Consider the following 24,677-nt stretch of genomic DNA (forward strand, 5'->3'; position numbering starts at 1 on the left):
AACATATTGACACCTCCGAAATCCATGCCCATCTTTTCCAGATCTCCTATCAGGATTCCACCCCTGTTGCAATACTGCAATGACATCCTTTGTGATTGTGACAAAGGTAAACTATTCCTTCTCTTCCCACTCAACAGGCCTCTAGCCTTTGACATAGTTCACTACACAATCCTCCTCCAATGCCTCTCTACTGGCCATCCTTTTGTGTAGCACTGCAATTGCCTGATTCCAATCTAACTTGTCTAATTATAGACAGAACATTGCCTACAGTGGCTTCTCTTGGGCGGCACGATGGCACAGTGGTTAGCACTGCTGCCTCACAGTCCCAGCTTGGGCAGCACGGTAGCACAAGTGGATAGCACTGTGGCTTCACAGCGCCAGGGTACTAGGTTCGATTGCCCACTGGGTCACTGTCTGTGCGGAGTCGGCACGTTCTCCCCGTATCTGCGTGGGTTTCCTCCAGGTGCTCCGGTTTCCTCCCACAGTCCAAAGATGTGCAGGTTAGGTGGATTGGCCATGATAAATTGCCCTTAGTGACCAAAAGGATTAGGAGGGGTTATTGGGTTACGGAGATAGGGTGGAAGTGAGGGCTTAAGTGGGTCGGTGCAGACTCGATGGGCCGAATGGCCTCTTTCTGCGCTGTATGTTCTATGTTCTATGACTGCCTGTATGGAGTTTGCACATTCTCCCTGTGTCTGCGTGGGTTTCCTCCGGGTGCTCCGGTTTCCTCCCACAGTCCAAAGATGTGCAGGTTAGGTGGATTGGCCATGCTAAAATTACCCCTTAGTGTTCAAAGATGTGCAGGGTAGTTTTGGGGATATTACGGGGAAGTGGGTTTGGGTGGAGTGCTCTTTCGAGTGTTGGTGCAGACTCGATGGGCCTCCTTCTGCACTGTAGGAATTCTATGATTCTTCCTATTTCAAGACTGTTGCCTCTGGTGTCCCCCAAGGATCTATTCTTGGTCCCCTCTTATTTTTCATCTATATGCTGCCACAAAAACAGTGTTAGTTTTCATGTATTCTAATGACAGCACGGTAGCACAAGTGATTAGCACTGTGGCTTCACAGCGCCAGGGTCCCAGGTTCGATTCCCCGCTGGGTCACTGTCTGTGCGGAGTTTGCACGTTCTCCCCGTGTCCGCGTGGGTTTCCTCCGGGTGCTCCGGTTTCCTCCCACAGTCCAAAGACGTGCAGGTTAGGTGGATTGGCCATGCTAAATTACCCGTAGTGTCCATAAGGGTTGGGAGGGGTTATTGGGTTGCGGGGATAAGGTGGAAGTGAGGGATTAATGTGGGTCGGTGCAGACTCGATGGGCCGAATGGCCTCCTTCTGCACTGTATGTTCTATGTAATCTATGACACTCAACAACCAGAGTGTTCACAACCTTGGTATCATATTTAATCTCTGAGGTGAGCTTCTGACCACACCTCCACAACATCAATATGACTAATTGTTTCTACCATCATAACAATGATTATCTGCTGCTAAAACCTTCATTCATACCTTTGTCACCCCTAGACTTGACTTTCTAACAGGCCCCTGGCCAGCCTCCCACATTCTACATTTTGAAAATTTGAGTTCATCCAAAGCTCTGCTGCCCATGTCCTCGCTCACCTCAAGTCCTACTCACCCCCCTTTTTCCCTAACCTACATTGGTTCTCGGTCAAGCAATGATTTTATTTTAAATTCTCATTCTTGTTTTTAAAATCCTCCATGGCCTCACCCCTTCCTATCTGTAATTTTTCTCTAAACCCACAACCCTCCCAAGATACCTGCGCTCTTCTAATTCTGATCTCTTTTGCATTCCAGATTTGAATTGCTGCACCATTGTTGGCTGTGCTTTTAGCCGCCTGGACCCTAAGCTCTGGAATTCATACCCTAACCATCTTCCCTTGATCTCTCTTTACCCCTATAATACATTCCTTAAAACCTACCTCTTTGACCAAGCTTAATATCACCATATGCAGCTGGGGATCCAATTTGCTTTATAATTCTTAAAAAACCTTGGGAAATTTTATTACACAAGGTTACAATATAAATGCAAGTTTTTTTTGTTGTTTTGCATTTTGCCCTTTAAAAAATATTTTTATTCTCTTTTTTCACATTTTCTCCCAAATTTGCACCCACCAACAATAAACAATAATCAATAATGAATATAATGTCAATCCCCATATCAATAACAACGATCCCATCCTCCCACCAAACCCCAAACATTAGCCCGCATGTTAACATAAACAAATGACAAAAAGGAATCAGGAATCACCCATAGTCACCATTAACACACACAGTCCCCCTCCCCCCAACCCTCCCAACCACTCCCAACTAATATTCGATGTTATCCAGTTCTTGAAAGTGCATAATGAATAATGCCCATGAATTGTAGAACCCCTCCATCCTTCCCGTCAGTTCAAACATAACCGTCTCAAGAGTCAAGTATTCTAACAGGTCCCCCCGCCAGGCCAGGGCACAGGGTGGAGAGGTTGCTCTCCATCCTATCAGGATTTGCCTTCGGGCGATCAACGAGGCGAAGGCTACAACATCTGCCTCCGCACCCGTTTCCAACCCCGGCTGGTCCGACACCTCGAATATGGCCTCCCGAGGGCCCGGGTCCAGTTTCACGTGCACCACTCTAGAGATTACCCTAAAAACCTCCTTCCAGTAATCCTCCAGCTTTGGACAGGACCAAAACATATGAAAGTGATTTGCGGGGCCCCCAACGTTCACTCACATCTTCTACCCCTTCAAAGCATCGGCTTATCCTTGTGAGGTGTGCTCTATATACCACCTTCAGCTGTATCAGCCCCAACCTTGCGCATGAGGTGGAGGCGTTCACTCTCCGGAGCACCTCACACCATCCTGTGTATTTTTAACCCCCCTTGATTCGGGTTGCTGAAAATTAGCTGGGAAATGAAGCACCCTGTTGCAACAACTATGATCTTAAATAGGGTCTTAATAAATTGTGCACTCGGGAATTGTGGAGTTCAGAATTTAGAGGAAAGTCTTAATAGCACTCATAGCTTCTACAAATCATGAATTATTAGTTCTTTCTTCTTTGTAGCAAAATCTGTGTTCCACAGTTCCCTACTGAGTATCCTATTTTTATAGCACCAATGTGGCCAGTAAAGTAGTTCATTTTAACCACAGGAGCACTTTTAAATAAATGATTACGCCAAATGTACAAGACATGTAGCCAGGATTCATGCAGTGTCTACGATCAATTGAAATAATCAGCCAAGCCACCCACAATGTATTTAAAGATTTAGTATTTGCAGACAAGTTTTCATATCCGTCTTGTAGAAGCCCCAACCTGCTCAGTCTTTCCCAATAATTGTGGTTTCTCAGTTCTGGTGCCATTCTTATAAATCTTTTTTTTCCCAATTTCTCCATTGCCTCGCTGGCCTTTTTGATCGATTGGAGACCAGAACTGTGCTCAGTATTCTAAGATCTGACCAGGATTTAACACAGCTTCACTACTTTTAAAATAAGTCTCAGTGTTTCTCTTAGCATTTCTAACTAGTCTGGGATACATGTGATCTGTTCACCTGCATCCCTAGATCTCTTTTCTCTTCAGTCCCTTATTTTTCCTACCTAAGTGTACCACTTCATATTTATCTATGTTAAAGACCATGGGCGTCATTCTCCGACCCCCCGCCGGGTTGGAGAATCGCCGGGGGCTGCCGTGAATCCCGCCCCCGTCGGTTGCCGAAGTCTCCGGTACCGGATATTCGACGGGGGTGGGAATCGGGCCACGCCGGTTGGCGGGCCCCCCCACTCGATTCTCCGGCCCGGATGGGCCGAAGTCGCGCCGATAAATTGCCTGTCCCGCCGGCGTGGATTAAACCACCTTTTGAACGGCGGGACAAGGCGGCGTGGGCGGGCTCCGGGGTCCTGGGGGGGGGCGCAGGGCGATCTGGCCCCGGGGAGTGCCCCCATGGTGGCCTGGCCCGCAATCGGGGCCCACCGATCCGCGGGCGGGCCTGTGCCGTAGGGGCACTCTTTCCCTTCCGCCTCCGCCACGGTCTCCACCATGGCGGAGGCGGAAGAGACTCCCTCCACTGCGCATGCGTGGGAAACTGTCAGCGGCTGCTGACGCTCCCGCGCATGCGCCGCCCGGGGATGTCATTTCCGCGCCAGCTAGCGGGGCAACAAAGGCCGTTTCCGCCAGCTGGCGGGGCGGAAATTCCTCCGGCGTCGGCCTAGCCCCTCAATGTTGGGGCTCAGCCCCCAAAGATGCGGAGCATTCCGCACCTTTGGGGCGGCGCAATGCCCGTCTGATTGGCGCCGTTTTGGGCGCCAGTCGGCGGACATCGCGCCGTTTCGGGAGAATTTCACCCCATTTTCTGCTTAACAGCCCTGTCTTCAAGTTTTCAAATTTCTTCTTGGAGTGACTAACTAACCACAGAGTCCTCATAGAATCCCTACAGTGTAGAAGGAGGCCATTCAACCTGTCGAGTCTGCACCAACTCTCTGGAAGGGCATGTTACCTAGGCCTTATCGCCCACCCTATCTCTGTAACCTGACCTAGGGTCAATTTAGTGTAGCCGATCCACCTAGCCATTTTTGGACTTTGGGGGGAAACCCACGCAGAAATGAGGAGAACATACAAACTCCACCCGAAGTCGGAATCGAACCCGGATTTCTGGCGCTGTGAGGCAGCAGTGCTAACCATTGTGCCACCATGCCGCCCCTGGTGTGGTACAACAGCACAATTTAGATTGGCAGAAGGAGCTTTGTTGAGATTGCAAAATTTTGCTTTTTGATTAATTCTCAAAGCTTGAATCATAAAAATGATAATGATTATTATTATCACTCATGCCTAAAACTCATGCCTAAAAATTCATCAAAATGCTCAGCAGTGCAAACAATAAATGCAATGTACCTTTTGAAAAAATATCAGCCGATTCATAGCACCGTGACATTTTCTTAGCTATCTTATGGTAAAAATGCCAGATGAAAACATTTTAAAGCAAAGCTATTACCTTTTATTACCTAACATCTTCAGACTGTATCTGTCATTCTGGTGTCATATAGAGATCTTCAATGTGTTAATGATTTTGGATGTGCACTGTAAAACTGTCGGACCTGCCAACATGAATGGTACCATCTCCAATATAGTAACAGCCACTGGTTTATTTTTGTCCCAAAAATTATAAGATTACAGCCTTTTAATATTTTATAGCTTCTTCATAAATCAATGTAAGCTAATCCTGAGTCTGAGCCTTGTAAGCCGCATATGTGCTTGAATATGTGCAGAAGTAGTGTGACAACTCCATTCCACTGTGATAGAAGCAAGCAGAGCAACCACATCTTTCTACTCCACAGAAACTGCTGGGTAAAAAGCAACAGCAGCATGAGTCTCCTATTAGCCATGTGAAGTCAAACATCAGAAGATAACATTTTGTAACTCGTGTAAAATTCCCATAATCAGCAAAATAATGTAACTAACCAATATTATCACTTAAATATTCCACAAATTTGACAGAAAAAACTTTTTCAGATATCCTTTTGTTCATTTATTTTTTACAAAATAGAATGTTATTTAGTTTTGACCAAACAAATCACAAAATATGTGACCTGTGCTCTGCATTTCAAACTGAACACTGATTCCAATCCACTTCAATCTAGTGCAGTGATGTTGTAGTTTGACTAACCACATATAATAAACAGCATCCCACTAAAGTAACTGTGAAAAGAAAACTGTTTAGGAAAAACAGCAGACTTTTGTATCACCAATTGATGCCTCATTGGAGCAATCCAGAGCTGTTGTGGTGATAACATATTGGAACCTAAGAGACCTTGAGAGAGATAAAATCAGTCACTTAGACCATGTTCATCAGCAAGAACATATAATTACTCAAACCAATATTAAATCACTTCCTGCAGCTATAGTCTGCTACCAGTCATGGATAAAAAGATTTCTTTGGAATGAGCATTGCTGAGTTAGCATCCAACGCAGTGGGCGGGGGGGGGTGGGGGGTCATCTTCATGATGGCTATGTTTATTTGCCATGCTTCTTTATTACCTAAGATCTTGATTAAGTAACTAAAGATTGATAAGTGAGGTATGGCATTGAACTTCGACATTTTGCAAGTCTAAATGGCTGAGGCATTGTAAATTGTCTAAACATTTGTCCTTCCACCAGAGTCGGAGAATCGCTGGGGGGTGGCGTGAATCCCGCCCCCGCTGGCTGCCGAATTCTCCGGCGCCGGGGATTTGGCGGGGGCGGGAATCGCGCCGTGCCGGTCGGCGGCCGCTGACAGCGCCCCCCCCCCCCCCCCCCGGCGATTCTCTGGCCCACAATGGGCCAAGTGGCTGCCCGTTTTCGGCGGGTTCCGCCGGCGTATGTTACGACAGGTAGTTACTGGCGGCCTTCGGGGTGGGGGGGGGATCTGGCCCTGGGGGGTGCCCCCATGGTGGCCTGGCCCGCGATCGGAGCCCACCGATCCGCGGGTGGGCCTGTGCCGTCAGGGCACTCTATTCCTCCACGCCGGCTGGTGTACCGGTCCGCGATGGCCGGTGCGGAGGTGAAGCCCCCCCCCTGCTCATGCGCTGGGATGACGCCAGCACACGCTAGCGCTCCCGCGCATGCGCCAACTCGTGCCGGCCGGCGGAGACCCTTCGCCGCCTGTTGGGTATAACTGCTAAATTTATAAACAAATGCTAATGTATCCAGTTAGTGATGCCTACCTGGATTGAGTTGCAAAGAGACAAGACAAGCAGTTGCTGTTGAAACTCTAGCCCTTCACCTGCTGAAACTATCAATTAATGTAATATAGAGAAAACTGAAGCACTGATTCTCCAACCCACATGAACACGGCTTCCTACTGGGATGGTAGCACTTTATGGTGTCATAAGCAATTCTCATAAGAATGTTGCAGATTTACTAACATTTTATACAGTTTTGCAGCTTTCTATGACACATGGAAACTCCCCAATCCCATTCACTATCCTGACTAGGAAATATATTGCTGTTCCTTCACTGTGGTTGGATCAAAATCCTGGAATTCCTTCTCTAACAGCACTGTGGGTGTACCTACAGCACATGGGACGCAGCTGTTCAGGAAGGCACTCACCACCACCTTCTAAAGGGCAATTGGGGATGGACAATGGATGCTGACCTAGCCAGCAAAGCCCACGTCCCATGAATGAATACTTGCTGTCTGCCCAGGGAAATCATGCATTTTTTTCAGTTGGCTAATAGTTAATGACTGTCCTTTGAGGAAGGTGGATAAGAATAATCCCTATTTGTTGCTAGCTCAAATGTAATAAATCAGATGATGTGAATTGTATTGATTTGATAACTGAACCAAACATATTGTACGGTCCTATAAGAAAGAACATGTATTTATATCATATCTTTCACTATCCTAAGTACTTCATACCAAGTTAAATATTTTTAAAGTGTCATTGTTGTATGGAAATATGGCATCCAATTTGCACACACAATTTCTAACAATCAGTAGTGAATTATATGAGCATATAATCTGCGTTTAGTGATGTTGGTTGAGAGATAAATATTGGGCTCTCATTCCTCATTTTCTCCATTGGCATTCACAAGTAGTCACACAGGTTTCTGAAGTTTGTTGAGATGGGAGGTTTCTCCAAATCCAGTTATTGACTGTAACCAAGTCATCCTGTAGGCTCCTTCTCACAACACAGCAAACGACATGAATCAAATGGATTCCACTCCATTCATTTCCTAATCACGTATGATAACCGGGGTGGAATCATGCGAGTCTGTGCTCACTTCATGGCAGCTGCCACGATGATTTTATATTGTGTCAGTTGTCCATCACCCTACTGTTTTTCACTGCATAGAAAGTTGTTATATTTGAATATGAGGGCTACTCACTACATGTTTTCCTTATCACTTTTTGAAATCCAGGCACAGCTGTAGAACACAACTAGCGTAAGATAGTTGACTTAACTAGAGCCCCATCAGACATCCTATTGGAGACCTCAAAGAACAATTCTGTTACGGACAGGAATGAGAGAGACCTGAAACCCCCGTTCCTTTCCCTTCCGAGCTGTAATCAGTGCATTTTTGAAAAGGAAGGTTTGCCTGCTTCTTAACCCCTGAGTGTATGGTCAGTTTGAATAACAGCAGCACACATTTTTGTGGGTTCAAGTAAAGAGGATTATTTATTCAAACGTTAACCCCGAAAACCTAATGCTGCGCCATTCACCACTCACACAAGCACTTGAGGAAAATACAGCTAAAGAGGATGGTTCACTTTTACAAGTTATAAACAATTGAATAGTTTGTAAGTTATGTGATTGACTCATCTTGATATAGGCCTGGTGAAGAAGAAATTATTTTCCACTCTTGAAGTTTAGCTAGAAGAATTCAATAACAAGTCATATTCAAAGTTGTTGCAGGATTCCCTTGAAGAGATAGATTTTTCAACAAATCATGAAATTAGTTGCATGTAGACTTATTACTAGGAGGTCGGTTTTCTGTACTAGTACACTTGAAAGTGCTTGAAGACCTGATAATGTTGCATTTCCAGTCTTAAAGCATAGATGTTGCTGCCTTTGCTGAGGCTGCTGCAGTTCCTTGCTCTGTTATTTGCAGATTGGCTGGTTTCTTCCTGGTGCTTGGAGTCGTAAGATTTGTTATCTGAAGGGGGTTTCAATCAGGTGACCACGTGATCAATACTTCTATTATCCACCCAGAATGATTTGAAGTTCAAAGCCATTGCTACACAATGAGGGATGGATGGTGGACATTCATACGTACACATGATTTAACTTGTTTCTGCAGCTCTCTGTTATCAAGCTCGGAGATAGTGGGTCTTCGAGTCCATTGATTTGGAGTTGTGGGTAAGTCTGCATGCAATAGAAGGTGTGAATTCCACAAATGTTTTTCATCTTGGTATGCCCATTCAAGGAGGCCACCCCAACTATTGTCATTCAAGTAGGAAGTTTCTGGAGATTTGAGATACTTCTGAGTCTGTGCAGAATTGCAAAAGTCACTTTCAGTCACCTTAGCCTCATTTTTATTTTTTAAAAAAAAGGAAGTTCAAGGACATTCTATACTGAATACAGTCCTTGTTTAAAGTTATAAATATGATTGTGTCTTTGCTGGGCATGATGATTGAAATACCGGACCAAGTCTGGTAGCATCCTGCAGTACGGATAAAAAGAGATGTTCAATAAAATTGTATTGTGCTATATACTACATACCTTTTGTTCTGCTGTAGGAGCATTGCACAGATGAACCATTAGAATAAAACCTTCATGACGAGTGAGAGAACACTCTTTGTGATCAGTTTCCCTCTTGTGTGCCAACTTCCCCTGTTGGAAGAGTGGAAGTATGGGGACTTCAGCTTACATTATATTTGATTTGGGAATGCTTGAAAACCTCAAGACTCTGCCAAGATTCTTCTCCCAGCCATCTTTCTGTGACCCACTGTTTATTTGGCTCTTTTGGCTTCAGATTAATGCATCTCTCCTTTAAGCTGCCAGAAACCCTTACAAATCTCATAATTGGCAATCTGCCCTTTCTTGCTGCCAGCTCACCTCAACCATGAAAACTGGGTCATAGAAATTGGGAGAACTCCCTGTGGCACCATTGTTCTCACTCTATTCAGCTCCAGTTAGTTTCCTTATGGGAGCTGAAATTGACCCCAAGTAAAGTAAAGCAGAATTTGTAGTAGAACAATTTGTGCATAGAGCGAAAACAATAATTTAATCAGCCTAAGGATACTTCTGTACTTTATTCTTTAACTAGATCATCAATTATATTTTAGGTGTTCATGCAATCTTTGTAGCAACAAAAGAGGATATTCCTTAAAAGAGATCTGTTCACAAGACACATACGGTGTGAAACCCACAGGGAAACCAGTTTATAATTTGTAATTGATCATTCCTGAGTTTAGTTGCCCGACAATTGGTGACAGCGCCTTAAGTTGTGGAATTCCCTTCCTAAATCTCTCGAACTTCTTTCTTCTCTTTCTGGCTTCCTCCCATAAGTCCCAAAATACTTGCTGTTAGGTGAATTGGACATTTTGAATTCTCCCTCTGTGTACCCGAATAGGCGTTGGAATGCGACTAGGGGCTTTTCACAGTAACTTCATTGCAGTGTTACTGCAAGCCTACTTGTGACAAAGATTATTATTATTAATTATTATTATTAGACCTTCTTTGACCAAACCTCTCTTCTCCTGTCCAAATACTTCCTTGGTTGATGTATCAAATTTTGATTGCTAATGTTTGTCTTGGGGTATTTTATAATGGGCCATAACGTCTGAGCTCCAGGGCGACATACATGGTGCTTCTGAATAATCATGGAGCTTCTGAATAATCATTGTACATATGAGACTCTTTCTCTCCCTGCCCCCCCCCCCAAACTAACCAAAGTCCTCAGCAAACCCTCCCTCTCCCACCACCCACCCCAAGCCAGGACAGGCTGAAACCCCCACACCACCCTCTGCCAAATGGCCAAACCACCCCCAGGTGGTCAAAGTTATAACTACTTAGCTGACAAACCTACCTTCTCTGTGGCATGAAAGTGGCTGGACCTGTAAACTCACATGATTTGCAGCAGCCAGGGCCATAAAATGGGGTGTGGCCTCCTTCTGTCCAACTCCGCTCCACTGCATAGTTCTCACGCAGCCTGAGTCGGATGGTCAGGCGTGACACCATTGAAAAAATGTCAAGGTAAGGAAGTAGACGTGGAGTGACAATCAGATTCTGATTGCCACTCTGTGGATGTTCAGGCCATAATGTTAAAGATGCCACATAAATTCAAGTTGTTGTTGTTATATGAATGACATCTTGGTTTTGCAATCCTTTTGCAGCTTTTCATTTCATCTGCTAACCATCTGAGCTCATCCAAAGAACACTTTCCTTCACTGGCTAATAATCAGTCTTCTGGTTTTCCAGGAATGTTAGTGACCACCCTTGGGACTTTAGGTTTATTCCTTATATTTTAAATACTCCTAGATTCAATACAAATTCTATGGCTTTTCAGTTTTCACTTTGTAGACTGGTCTAACCGGGATTTGCCCCCCCCCCCCCCCCGCTCAAATGCTATGCCAGAAAAAATGTAGCGAAGTCTGCCCTTCCAACAACCTCTTATATCTCTTGACATATGTGATAAATAATGAATGATAACTTATATTCTATAGTAATTATGGAACAGTTGAATGCATCAAAGCACAAGGAACAAGCAAAGTATTGTATTTGCATGTCTGTTTTCATTGAAGTGTTGCCTTTTCTTGGAACTTGAAACCCTTACTATGGCTATGTTTATTTTCGGCAAGTTCGTGATAAAACCTTAAAACGAGGCTACTTTCAAAAATCTCTGGTGCTTCTCAGTAAACTTCCCTATGTTCAAATGGCTTTTATTCTCTGCTGTTTATGTATTCTTGCAAAAAAATAATGTAGTTGCTGGCTCGGTGATTTTATCCAAGAAGAAATTGGAAAGCTTCACCCCTGGTCTCTGCTGAGTTTGCATGTCTCAGTGAGATAATGATGGGGTTTGTACAATTAGCTTCCATATCCCTCAGTGATGAACAAAAAAGTCAGCCAGAGTTCCTGCTTGTGATTGCTAGATAGTGACTCTGCAGTCAGCTACTTCACTCAATACCACGGTTCACAGATGGATTACAGAATTATGGGTGTGGTCATTCCTGGAGCTGTACCCAACAAGGAATTAATGCCTGTAGAAAAGTGAAAGTAAATTAGTAAAAGAGATAAAATCCACACACTGATGATTTTTTAATATGTTAATGTGCTATGAAATGTTACTTAAAACAAAAATAAATGCTGGAAATGCATAAAAGCTTGATTATCTGATCAGGAAAGTTATGGTAATGTTCCAGCTGTAATCATTCTTTAATATATGTTTAACTTTTGAAGTCAAGAGAAATAAACTGTTTTCTTGCCGCCCTGTGTGTAATAATATCAGAGTCCTACGTGATATACTCAGTAGAATATTATAACCTTAGAAATGCTACAGTACAACTAATAGCATTTACTATTTTGTTCTCTTCTGTTAACAGTAGTGTCCCAATGCTTCGCATGTTTCACAGAGATTCCAATTTGACATGTGTACAGAAGGTAGGTTTATGTGAAACACTGTAGTGTTATCCACTTATACGTGCATGTTTCTATTCATATAATGTATATGGAGATAATGCCTGTATCTGAAATCAAAAAGTATCACAAATTGCTTGATCAGACTTCTGTGTTCATGCATGTGAGCATTTTGGAAATTCATGACATACCCCTCCCACCCACTTTTTAAACAACTATATGTCTATTTTTGATCATTGCAGTGTTAATGTAAGTCTACTTGTGATAATAAAGATTATTATTATGGGAGATCGATAATGAAGTTAAGAGCCCATGGGATCCAAGGAAATTTGGCAAATTGAATCCAGAATTGCCAAAGTGGCAGGAAGCAGTGGGTGATGGTTGAGGAGTGTTTTTCTGACTGGAAAAACAGTCAAACACTCCAACAGTGCAGTGTACAAACCCCAATTTAAACCCCAGAAAAACCACCCTCAACAAGCCGAGGCAAAAGCCCAAGCCCCCACCAAATTACAAAAATCCCACAAAAAATATGATACAGATGAACTTAATGAAATGAAAAGAAATGAAAATCGCTTATTGTCACAAGGAGGCTTCAAATGAAGTTACTGTGAAAAGCCCCTAGTCGCCACATTCCAGCACCTGTTTGGGGAGGCTGTTACGGGAATTGAACCGTGCTGCTGGCCTGCCTTGGTCTGCTTTCAAAGCCAGCGATTTAACCCTGTGCTAAACAGCCCCTGGACAAAGAACAAACAACAAATTCCATTGTCCTTTAGTTCACCCCTCCAGTCCATGTTCTTGACGAACTCATTTGCATCCACCGGTGCATCAAAGTAATAGACTCTGTCCTTAAAGGTCACCCAAAGGCGAGCCAAGTACACACACCAAACCTCACATTGCTCTTGTACAATGGGCCTTGGCCTTATTAAACACCACATGACTTCTCACCAACTCTGCCCCAAGGTCCTGATATGTTCTGATGGCATGGCCCTCTCATCTACAGTCTTGGAAGTCCTTCGCTAACGTTAGGACCCACTCCTTACCAGGTATCGATGCAACCTTACTATGATCACCCGTGGTGGCTCCCCAGATTTGGGCTTCTGCCTCAGCAACCAATGGGCCTGGTCCAACTCAGGAGGAGTCGGAAAGACCCCCTCCCCCATCAACTTTTCGAACATCTTTAACATATAGTCCATGGAGTTTGAGCCCTCCAGGCCCTCCAGCATCAAAACAACTCTTACAGTTTGCCGTCTGGAGCAATTCTCCAGATCGTCAACCTTGTCCTTTAGCACTTTACGCTCCTCAGCCAGAAACGCCATCTCGGCCTCCAGAGACAATCCGATCACAATGGTCAGAGAGCGCCACCTCCACCTTCTGTATCGTCGGCCTTGTACTTCTATCTGCTGGATTTGTCCATGCCGCTCGAATTGGGGCCAAAGTCCCCTCCATTACCTCCTCTAGATCCTCAGTGATCGCCTGTCGCTGCTTTTTAAATTTGTCGGTCAAGAAGCTAACCAACATTTCCTTTGACCACTGAGGGGTCAACAACACAGCAAAAACCTTCAACATTTTCCCTCTCGTTGAGGTTCAAGGAACATCTGAGTCTGACGACTTCTGCCTTGTGTTATAATTACTGGACATTATTCGTATGAGGGGATCTTCTTCCATTGAACTACACTAATTTCTTCTAAAAGAAACACCCATAAACCGGGCAAAAAGGGCCGAAAAACCAAATACCCTGGCAGGAGCTCACCATATAGCCGCCACCGGAAGTCCATGATCTGTATATGTGATTATATACGACATAGTGGCACAGTGGTTAGCACTGCCTCACAGCACCAGGGATCCGGGTTCAAATCAGGCCTCGGATGACTGTCTGTGTGGAGTTTTCACTTTCTCCCCATGTCTGTGTGGGTTTCCTCCGGGTGCTCCGGTTTACTCCCACAGTCCAAAGATGGGCAGTTAGGTAAATTCTTTTCTCTCCTTACAGATGTTGCCAGACCTGCAGAGATCTTCCAGCATTTTCTCTTTTGGTAAATTCTATGATTGTTTCTGCTGGGTTGCTGGCAACATAAATCTTGAAAGTTTGTAATGCCAGTACTGTTTATTAAAGTAAAGAAAAGTCAAATGTATACAAACAGGACAGTTAAAGGATATGAATTATCACACACACAGTTTATGTAAAACGTATCCCTTATGCTAAAATATATTTATGATGCCTGAAGTCCTTAAGATTACCCGGTTTCCCCAAACAACATCCAAAGTAAATAAATCTATAAGCTACACCAGTTTATAGTTGGCACACAATGGGGGATGATAATTAAGTCTGGAAAATATAATTTCCTGGTCCAGAAAATATATTTAAACTGCCTTTACGAAGGTTTTCTGCACTGCCTTGGCTCTGAGGCTTAGAGGCTATTGGCTGTAAAATGTGGTTTTCAGGCTTGATGGCCGGAAACTGGTTTGTCTGCTTCTGCCTGCTCGATAGATTTCTACCTGTTGCTGGACATCTCGCATCTCCCTCTTATATTTTATTAAATTTGTTTTACTGCTATTGCTAGGCAAGTTTGTGACAACATGTGACCCTCCACTGGACCCGCATAATTGATGTGTATTCTCTTCCATGGATGCAATGGTGGAGTGTTCCTCAGTTTTGCACAAGATTGGCATTGCCCAATTTTCTCTTTAATTGGAGCATCTAATCCTGGCCACCAAAAATAACTGTGTGCCAATTTCTTTAACCTTACCGCACCAAGATGTTCCTCATGCAGTTGGCCAAGGACTCTACTACGTAGGCAGGGAGGAACAATCACATGGATTCCCCCAAACTCCATGTGATGTAGGGCTTGACGTCTGGATTTTCCTATGAACATCTGACATTCCATTTTGTACCAAGCCCATCACCTTTCCATCACTAGATCAATTTTTTTTATATCTTGATGAAGTCACAGGTGACCAGTGATAAATACAAAATATTGACTAAGTGTTCTTCTGGGTCATGTTTGACTTGTACCGTCAGTCTTGATAAAGCATCAGCATTTGGATGTTGCTCTGACTTTAATACTGTATATCACAATGACCATTTTTGCGATCTATTAGCTGTTAAAGAAGTTATACCCTTATATGGCCCGAAAATTGTAGTCAAGAGTTGATGATCCATCAACAGGTGAAATGATAGGGTGGCTGACACAGTGGTTAGCACAGCTGCCTCACTGTGGCGAGATCCTAGGTTCGATCCCGGCTCTGGGTCACTGTCCGTGTGGAGTTTGCACATTCTCCCCGTGTTTGCGTGAATTTCGCCCTCACAACCCAAAGATGTGCAGGCTAGGTGGATTGGCCATGCTAAATTGCCCCTTAATTGGAAAAAAATGAATTGGGTACTCTAAATTTTTTTTTTTTTTAAATAATAGGGTTAGCACTGCTGCCTCACGGCACTGAGGACCCGGGTTCAATCCCGGCCCAGGTCACTGTCTGTGTGGAGTTTGCAAATTCTCCCTGCTGGGTGGGTCTCACCCCGCCAACCCAAAGATGTGCAAGGCAGGTGAATTGGCCACACTAAAATTGGCCCTCAATTGGAAAAAAAGAATCGGGCATGTTAAATTTATATTGAAAAAAACTAAATGATGCCCATAAAGTTAATGGTGGAAGCTTTTCAAATCCTATAGGATGAGGCACGGCAAACGAATTGCAACCTAATTTTGGATTATAATGAAGCAACAGCTCTGACTTCAGTAAAGCTTCTTTCACTTCATTGTTTGCATTTTCACAATCTTCTGACCAGTTCCATAACTGTTTGACACATTGCAACATGTGTAAAGGCTTTAATTGTGTTGCTAAATTAGGTACAAATTTACCATTTCATTGTTAAATCCTAAAAATGACCTTAATTGTGCCACATTTTGAGGATGTGCTTCTAAGATTGCTGACATTTCCTTCACTTCTTTGTGTCAGCATCTTTGTCAATAATATGACCACGGTAATTTATGGATGACTTGAAAAAGTCACACTTCCCTTTTAACTCTCAGGTTGTGACTCTGTAAATGTTTCAGGGTAGCTTCCAAATTTGTCAAGTGAACCAGTGATGAGGATGCCATCTAAATAACATAGTACTCCATTAAACCCACCTAGAATTTGATACGTGGATCTTTGAAAAGATCCAGATGTTATTTCAAAAGTAAGGCTTCTCTAATGAAAGAGACCTTTGTGTGTTATGATGGTGAGTAGTGGCTGCGATTCAGCAGCCACATTCATCCGCAGAGTTGCCTGTGAAAAATCAATTTTACTGAATTTCTATTCTTCAGAAAGTCCAGCAAACGGTCCTGAATCAGCGGCAGTGAATAATGATCTATGCACAAAATTAGCGTAATAATAGTTTTAAAGTCTCCACAAATTCTCGCTGAGCCATCCCGTTTTAATACAGGAATGGTTGGTGTTGCCCAATCAGTTATAACAACAGATTTAATGATTCCTGTCCTTACAATTCTATCTAGTTCTTCAACTTTTGATCTGATGGTGTATGTTATTGTTCTAGCTTTGAGATATTTCGGTGTGCTGTCTGGCATGATTTTTAAATGCACTTCAACGTCAGTCACAGAGCCTAGTGAATCTTCGAAAAGTCGTTGCAAGTTGCCCTTTGAACCACTGATTGATTGATTGTTTCCCAGTTAAGCCTAATCTTAAAGAACCATGTTCTGCCAAATAGAGCAGGAAAACTTCCACGGACAACATGAAGAGGCAACTCTGCCCATTTGCTTCTACTTTCACCATAATGCACTACCTCTTTGGTGTATATCCTTAGGATCATACACTCATTGGTGTATGTCCTTAGGATCATAATGGGCGGCTTTAAAGGAAAAGTCCTCAGCATTTTTTGATAAATTGTCTCGGGTATTAGTGATACTTCTGTACCCGTATGCACTTCCATTTTAATTTCATGACCTTCAAGTTTTGGATATGCCCAAAAAATGTTGATCACCTGCACTGAAAAACACCTAGCTTTAGTTCTTGCTGGAGCTTGGTTTCGCTGTCTTTTGTGTGGTTTTGAGCTTCATCCACTGGGTTGTTTAACAGTATGATTCTTCTTGGCACTTTCTTGGTGGAGGAGAATGTTTCTGAGCCTAACACGCCTTAACAATGTGGCACTTCTTACCATAGTTCTTGCACGTATTTGATTTACTCCAGCATTCCCCCACTGAGTGTTCAACCTGTGTACAATGGTGATATGACTGCACGTTTGCAGCCTTGTTTCTTGGGGTATCCATTTGGTGGATCTTCGCTCCAGCCCTTATCTGCGGAGCTTCGCATAGCAAGCTCCATAGATGTGTTGTTACAAATTCACAATATCTAGCTAATCTTCATAAAGACACTATTAAAAGTAAAATTATTTCACCTTCTTCCTGACTACAGTAGTGGAATTGGAACTCTCTAAGATTTTCATTAATTCACTAAACAATTTGTCTCCTGATTTTACTGGGTGAACAATATTCTGTAACAGCTTAAATGTTTTACAACCAACTGATCTGAGAAATGTTGTGACCTTTAGGTCCTCCGTTGTCTGATTAACTAGTAATAATAATTGGAGTTTTTCTTCATATGAATTCCATGTTTCATAATCCTCATCAAACTTGCCCATGGCGCCTGTATTTCTTGCCTTTTTGGAATCCGGTTCCTCTGGCCTACACTTCTTCCCTTCCGACTGTGTTGGAAAGTCTCAAAAACAATTCCTTGAACATGCCTTTTTGCCTGAGTATTTCAACTTTTCACTTAAGTAGTGACCCATGCAGAGTCGACAGACTTCAAAATCTGCAAAGAGAAAAGGTTTGGAGATGCCCGCACTCTGGATTCTTGTAAAACACGATGAGAAGTTTATTAAGGGTGTTGCCGAATACAATCAAGATGCTGATCTGCTCAAAGACTCTGCTGACGTTACTACATATCACGTGATTGATGGCCAGTCGGAATGTATTCCCATACACGTAACACTTAGTTAAAAACTCAAATGTCAAATCTTGTTTTAATGATGCTTCTGTGAAGCACCTTGGGATGTTTTACTGAAATAGTGTAAGTTGTTGGTTGCGCCCTTGAAAATAAAAAAATGTTGCAAACCTATCCATTTGGAGTACAAAATGTTAAAGTTAGCCTGAATCTCAAAAAATTAAACATTTTCCACCTTCAGTATTTACATTTCCTGCTTTAGGCTTTAAAATAATACTTTTTCTTCCACCTCAAAATATAGTGAAGGAATGGTGTCTGTACGTAACATTTAAGATATAAAACCAGTGAATTGGGGTTGCTTCGTATGCCATAGGCTAAGAATCAGTTGTCAATTGGGGGCTTTGTCTCCTTTTTTCATTTTAAATCTTTTAGCTTTTGCTAGCTTTCTGTTTCAGCATGCAAATGTAACACAAATAGTTTGATCTCTTAGAATGCAGAGTGAGGGTTTACTTTGTTGGATTCAGTCATTATTTAACATACACTGATCACATGTGTTATTTGGGCAGTATTTAAAATGTTTCACTTTCAACCTCTTGTTGTATTGTAGCTGCTTGAATCCATGAGGAAAACATTGGAAAATAAGTGGAATGCCGCAGTCACTGAAGAGTTTCTGACCCAGATTGAAGATTTATTCCTTGCAAGTTATAACATTGAAGACAGGAACAATACGTTTGAAACTATTTCTAAGCTTCCAGTAGAACCAGGCAATTAATTTGTTGTATGTGTATTTCCAAGATCCGAGTGTCTGACGTTACACTTTCAAAAATGTAACTTTGCACAGAAAAATCTAATGACATTGTCAGTAGAATCACCAGAAATTGTGCAGTAGGGAAGCCAGAGATATTTTCAGTACAATTTGACCAGTTATTTTTTAAAAAGGAAATTAAATACAAGAAATCTTGTGTTAGCTAAAAGGAAAGTCTAGGGAATTGCTTTCTTCCCAAGTGCTCCCTTTTTCATAGAATAAAATAACAATCCTCCCTGGCAATTTCTTTAACTTTTTATATAAAGTGTGCAATTTTCTTGCCATCATGGAGCCAATTGAGTCAGGTAATTTCCGCACAGAGATTATTGAGAAATGGCTCAATTGGAAACAGCAAATGCTGTGATTTCAAACTGGTTTGAGTGGCTCTCTGAAATTGCTTAACCTTGGGATATCAGCAGAGAACTCTACATCCAAATCTGTCATGTGACTTCTCAGGGTTAGCCAACTTTCACACTTTGATGTTGAGCCCACTGCTCTGAGATGTTCCCAGTTATTAACTGAAGCATCATAGCAGGGACAAACTTCCACAGCTTGGGTCTCTACAGCTTCAAGGGGATAATTGTTTTTTCCAAACAAAGTTGGATTAAGTAATGGTAAAATTATTATCTCTGCTTCTACAAGTCTTTCCTTCCTTTTAGTTAGATAGCACAGCTGAAATAATTAAACAAAAGCTTACAAAACAATGTTGCTCTAGGAATTGTCCTGTTGTACTCTAAATAGTTATATTCTTTCAGTGCAAGACAGAGGATACTGTTTTATAGTCATAGATTTAGTGTAGAAGGAGGTCATTAGGCCCATCGAGTCTACACCAGCCCTTGGAAAGAGCACCCTATCCAAGCCCACACCTCCACCATATCCCAGTAACCCCACCCAACCTTTTTGGACACTAAGGTCAATTTAGCATGGCCAATCCACCTAACCAGCACATCTTTGGACTGTGGGGGGAAACCGGAGCACCCGGAGGAAACCCACGCAGGCACGGGGAGAACATGCAGACTCCGCACAGACAGTGACCCAAGCTGGGAATCGAACCTGGGACCCTGGAGCTTTGAAGCAACTGTGCTACCATGCTGCCCTGACATAATGTGTGACAATTGGAATTATGAACCTCAGGCTTCCGCTTTATTGTAGCATGGGGATTTTGCTGTTGATAGCTGGAGTGTCAGCAGAGAAACAGGTTTCATTTCTACTCCAAATGTTTTGAAGGGACAGCTAGCTATCTGCTTATTCCAGACTGATCATCATTCCTGCTTTCCTCCTCATAAACAAATACAAGCCATCATGATGTTCCTTTTCTTTTTCCTTGTCCATTTCTCTGCTTGAGAAGGAAGGAATAATAACATTTGAGATAATGTTAAAATAAAGATGAGCGTTCTAGGTAGGTGAAAACATTGAAGTAATAGATTTTGCAGAGAGTATATACAGTGTTTGATATTAAAGTTAGGTGGCATGACACCTGCCAATTTATAGATAAATAAAAGCTAAATACAGTGATGCTGGAAATCTGAAATAAATAAACAGAAAATGCTGTGAAAACTCAGCAGATCTCATACCATCCATGGCAGCATTTATAGATGAAACCTGGAGTTAAAACAATTCATTACATGATGGAAAAAAATATTTTTTTTCCCATGTAAAGTATCCAGTGTAGTGAGTGAGAGAGCTTTCCCTGAAATCACAGGATAGTTTTTAGATTCTAAACGTCTTCCATAGTTGTTCAGATATCTGCATTTTTAAAAAATCTGTTGGGGGTCTTACTCTACTGGACTTTGAAATTATTATTTATTATTGGATACCGCATACACTAGCTGCATAATTTCTTGGTAAACCTACAGTAATTATGTCGCACTTAGTAATCAAGCTGTCTGGTGGCAGTGGCTGTCTATGCAGTCCAGTTATTAACACCAAAATCTTCTGTCCTCCTACAAATAGCCTTGCCGAAAATGAAACATAAAACAAGTGATTTAAAGACTGCCGTTTTGGATTCTGGAGATTAATCATTTTTTTATTTGGAATCTCTTTGGATTCCAGGTGCTGACCAATACTTTTAATTTGCATTCTAGCACTGGGCCTGGGCAGCAGTATTTAGCAGAAGGTAGGTTACTTCTGTGGCAGCAGAATGAAGATAGATTCTTCAAATCCATCATCTGTGTGGTTCTATTCTGACAGAACTACAGTGATGATCTCCACATGGCTGCATTTGGACTGGAAGTTTGGAATATTGCTCGTAAAAAGAATTTGATTGCATATTATAAAAGTATTTCAGGACATTGTATGTTACCTTTGTACCAACCCTAGCAAAATCTTATTTATGTACTGGCAACTACTGAAATGTTACCTAATTAGTTTCCTTCAGGTTTTTTTGTAAAATTAAATTCTGAAATCCAAAGAAATACTAGTGTGTAAAAGGGGAAACTTTTTATTCATTATGTGACTTTGATTTGGACCATAGGAGTGTCTTCTAACTATTGATTCCAAAGTATATCAGCATAGTATACTAGCAATATAGAACAATATTACTTTCGAAGTAAGACTTTCCGAGAGGTCAGGTTCAACAAAACAAAATTGACAGATATTTCCATGGTCCCGGCATTAACCCCATACTATAACCCCAGATAATTTCCTCATTAAGGATGTTGGGATGCCTCTTTCTATTGGGTGTACAGGCCTCTCAAGATATGCTGAGTTCCATGTCGCAGGAATTTCCAACATTGGCAGTCCTTTGTTCTGTTTTCTCCATATAGCTAGTCTTTGAAGAGGGCAGAACCTGCATATTTTATAAAGCCCAATAGATATGCCCAGCATTGGTTGGGAAACAGCCATTCTGGGAGCTGTGTTATTTCCCAGCCGTTCCACCAAACTTATCGTAGAATGTCTGAAGAATTTCAGCACATGAACATACAACTGCTAAATGGTTATTTGCAGCGAGCTGATGGAGTTAGGCTACTTAGAGCAATCAAAGGAATACGCATAAGATAATAAAACTTAGGCATAACATTTTTAAGTATATAAATGAGCATAAACTTAGTGATTTAAAAGTAAATTATTTATATATCCTATTCCTGACATGATTTAAGTAGCGCTATTTAAACAACATGGCAAATATAGAACTGAATTATTCCATGTTGAATACATTCTGTAAGAAACACTTCAAATATTTGTAGCAATTATTTAAACAATCAATAAAATAAAAGCTTCCACATATTGGTTGATAGGTTGTTTTGCATAGCACAATCTCCCAGTTCAGAAACTTTAGAAGCAAGTCCTGCCTCACTCTTGTGATTTATGACATGATAAACACGATTGTGTTAGTCTTACAACAAGTCAGAGTTAATCCATTCTTTTCAGTATTCTAAAGTACAGACTTCAGATTAGTTGAAAGCTGTCAATGCAAACTTAATTGAAGAGTTGAGGTTGATCCAGAATACTACCATGAGATGATTTAACAACCTTAAAAAGCTACTTGATTAATGGAAATTCACAGCCAATTAGGTAGATTCAGTCACAGCTATTTGCCACCTCTCTAGAAATCATGCAGCAGTAGCAGTGGTAAACACAAATCTAGCACAGGCAGAACTGTCGCTTCATAGTACCTAAATTGAATATTGCTGAAAAGAGCCATGTTGCCAAAGCTTTTCATCTTGCACTAATCAGGACAAATACAGGAATGCCAAATTTCAAATGATCACAACAATTTATAGCCCAGGAGGAAAGGGGTGCTGCTTCGTTGGCAAGCCACTCTGATTAGGTGAGTTATGGCCATGGAGAGAGCCATGCTACTGGTTAATTCAAGAAAGATGCAAGACTTGAATGTATTCCTTTCTTTTGCAGAAAATGGGACCCTACCTATGCCGTTTTTAGCAAGCTTAAATAAGCCATGTTATGAGCTCAACTGATTATCATAACTTGGTTGTTAGTATACCATTAGCGCACTCAGGATTGTTCAGCAAGTGCTGCCCGATCATAGATCACACCTAACAGCAGATGTTTTGTTTTGGTTTTACAAGCACAGGCTGGTTGAGTACAGTCTGCAGCTTTAGGAACACGCTGCTTGATTTGTTCAGTCGTTGGGATGTCCTACCACTGCATAGCAGCAGTCCAAAAGGGCTTGCGTAATCTAGTCAAATTTTTGAGATACTTTGTCTTACCGGGGTAATTTGAGATAGATCAGGCGCATTTCTGGTCCACAAGTAGTGGCCTTTGGGCCATTTGCAAGTTTTCATAATACACAGCGAACAGTGGCCCAATCAGGATTGCATTGTCCTGCAAGCTAGCTTTGATATCTATTTTGGCATCAATCTTGCAAACATTGAGGGTCCTATATAAAAGATTGTTATTCAGGCCAATCTTATAGTGCATGGAGCTATTTGAATCACAATTGGCCAATGAAGGTAGGCTTACGATAGAGAGTAGAGCAGATACCGTTAGCTGAATTCTCAATTAACATGTCGACGAAAGAGAGCATGTTAAACTGCTCCACTTCGCAAGACATTGGTGTGAGAGATGGAGCTCATTCTGGTGTCTAAGGAAATCCATTGTAGATTCAAAGATTGCAAACATATCACCTATGTTTTTAAGATTATCAGCTGACGTGGCTTGTTTACATTTGCTGAAATTTATATATTAACATACATTCCCACTCAAGGACATGTTCGCTGCAAACAAAATAAATATCTTCAAGTCTTGCACCTTTTATGAACTACCCGGTAGTATGGGGAGCCTAAAGTTCCCCATTGCTTTTCTCATAGCAATGTCTTGATCAGTCAGAATCAACTTGCCGTTGCTCCTGCGGTATATAATGGAAAAATGAACAAGACACAAGAAACCCATATTTCAAAAAACTCTTTCAAATTACAGTAAATGAGCTACTTCCCCTCAGGTGCTTGATCATAGCATGAGCCTATAGATTTAGATCCAAAAATCACAATCAAAGGAATGAAACTTCCTTTACTACTGTTTGATCTAGGCAGCAATTTATGGGAGCGTCTGTGAATCAGATAGAAATGGTGTTGGTAGATCAAACAGCAGCTTAAACTTCAGTCATAAGTTCTTGTCCTTCGAACTGTACTGAATTATATGATACATTATTTCTTAATTATACGTTCCATGAACATTGTCCTGCATTTATTTATTTTTTGTCTGTCGGTTTTTGGTTCGGAAGGTCACAGTGCAATGTTTAAGTAGGTTTTAGTTAAAGGTCAAGATATAATGTGTGTGTTGATGATATTGGCTGCATGGTAACACATTGTAAATTATACTTTCCTAGAACAATATCTACATTATTTTTCATTTATTAAAGTTATTTGAACGTCTACTTGTGAGGTTAAAGAAAGTCAAAGTATGTACAGTACATGTGATCGCATTTGTATATGCTGCTTTTTGACTTCAAAAATGTAGTTTAGTCCATCTTGTTAAAGTCTTGTTGTAAGTAAAGGTTTTGAGAGTTGCAGTTTTAAAACATAAGATTAATAAATGATCAGTTTTGTACAGTAATAACGTAGGTTCTCCAATGTGGTTCATATTTTTATCAAGCCACAATAACTGCCAATGGACAGTGTTTATTGTCTGTATATATTGTTCTTTCTGTACTGTGGTGATCTGTAACTCAAAAAATAAGATGAGTGAATTAAAAAAAGTTTGATCATTTTTATACTGTTGATATTAAGTTTTGTTTACAGTACTAATTAGGATCTTGATGGTTCAAAAGATGCTGGAGCAGGACATCTTGATGCATGCCCAGTGGCTTTTCCTACACGGATAAGCCCAAAATGTTTTGATGCTGGACATGTGAGCCAATAGTGAAAGCAACAGGGTACCTGGGACCTTGGTGAATGACAGGATCATTGGTCTGTCTTAATGAGATGAGTTTATCAGCACAAA

At 41.7% G+C, this 24,677-nt stretch overlaps 1 protein-coding gene across 3 annotated transcripts in view; it reads left to right on the forward strand.

The window, feature by feature from the left end:
* Positions 1–24,444, forward strand: part of mysm1 (Myb-like, SWIRM and MPN domains 1) — a 142,553-nt gene extending 118,109 nt beyond the window's left edge. For all 3 annotated transcript variants that reach the window (XM_072511000.1, XM_072510999.1, XM_072511001.1), the window contains 2 exons: positions 12,007–12,064; positions 18,579–24,444. In XM_072511000.1, the coding sequence (XP_072367101.1) occupies positions 12,007–12,064; positions 18,579–18,743 (223 nt within the window). In that variant the 3' untranslated portion in view covers positions 18,744–24,444. The remainder of the gene's footprint in view (positions 1–12,006; positions 12,065–18,578) is intronic.
* The last annotated feature ends 233 nt before the right edge of the window (positions 24,445–24,677 follow it).

The sequence above is a fragment of the Scyliorhinus torazame genome, chromosome 7, assembly GCF_047496885.1.
Source record: "Scyliorhinus torazame isolate Kashiwa2021f chromosome 7, sScyTor2.1, whole genome shotgun sequence".
In the NCBI taxonomy this organism is placed as follows: domain Eukaryota; kingdom Metazoa; phylum Chordata; class Chondrichthyes; order Carcharhiniformes; family Scyliorhinidae; genus Scyliorhinus; species Scyliorhinus torazame.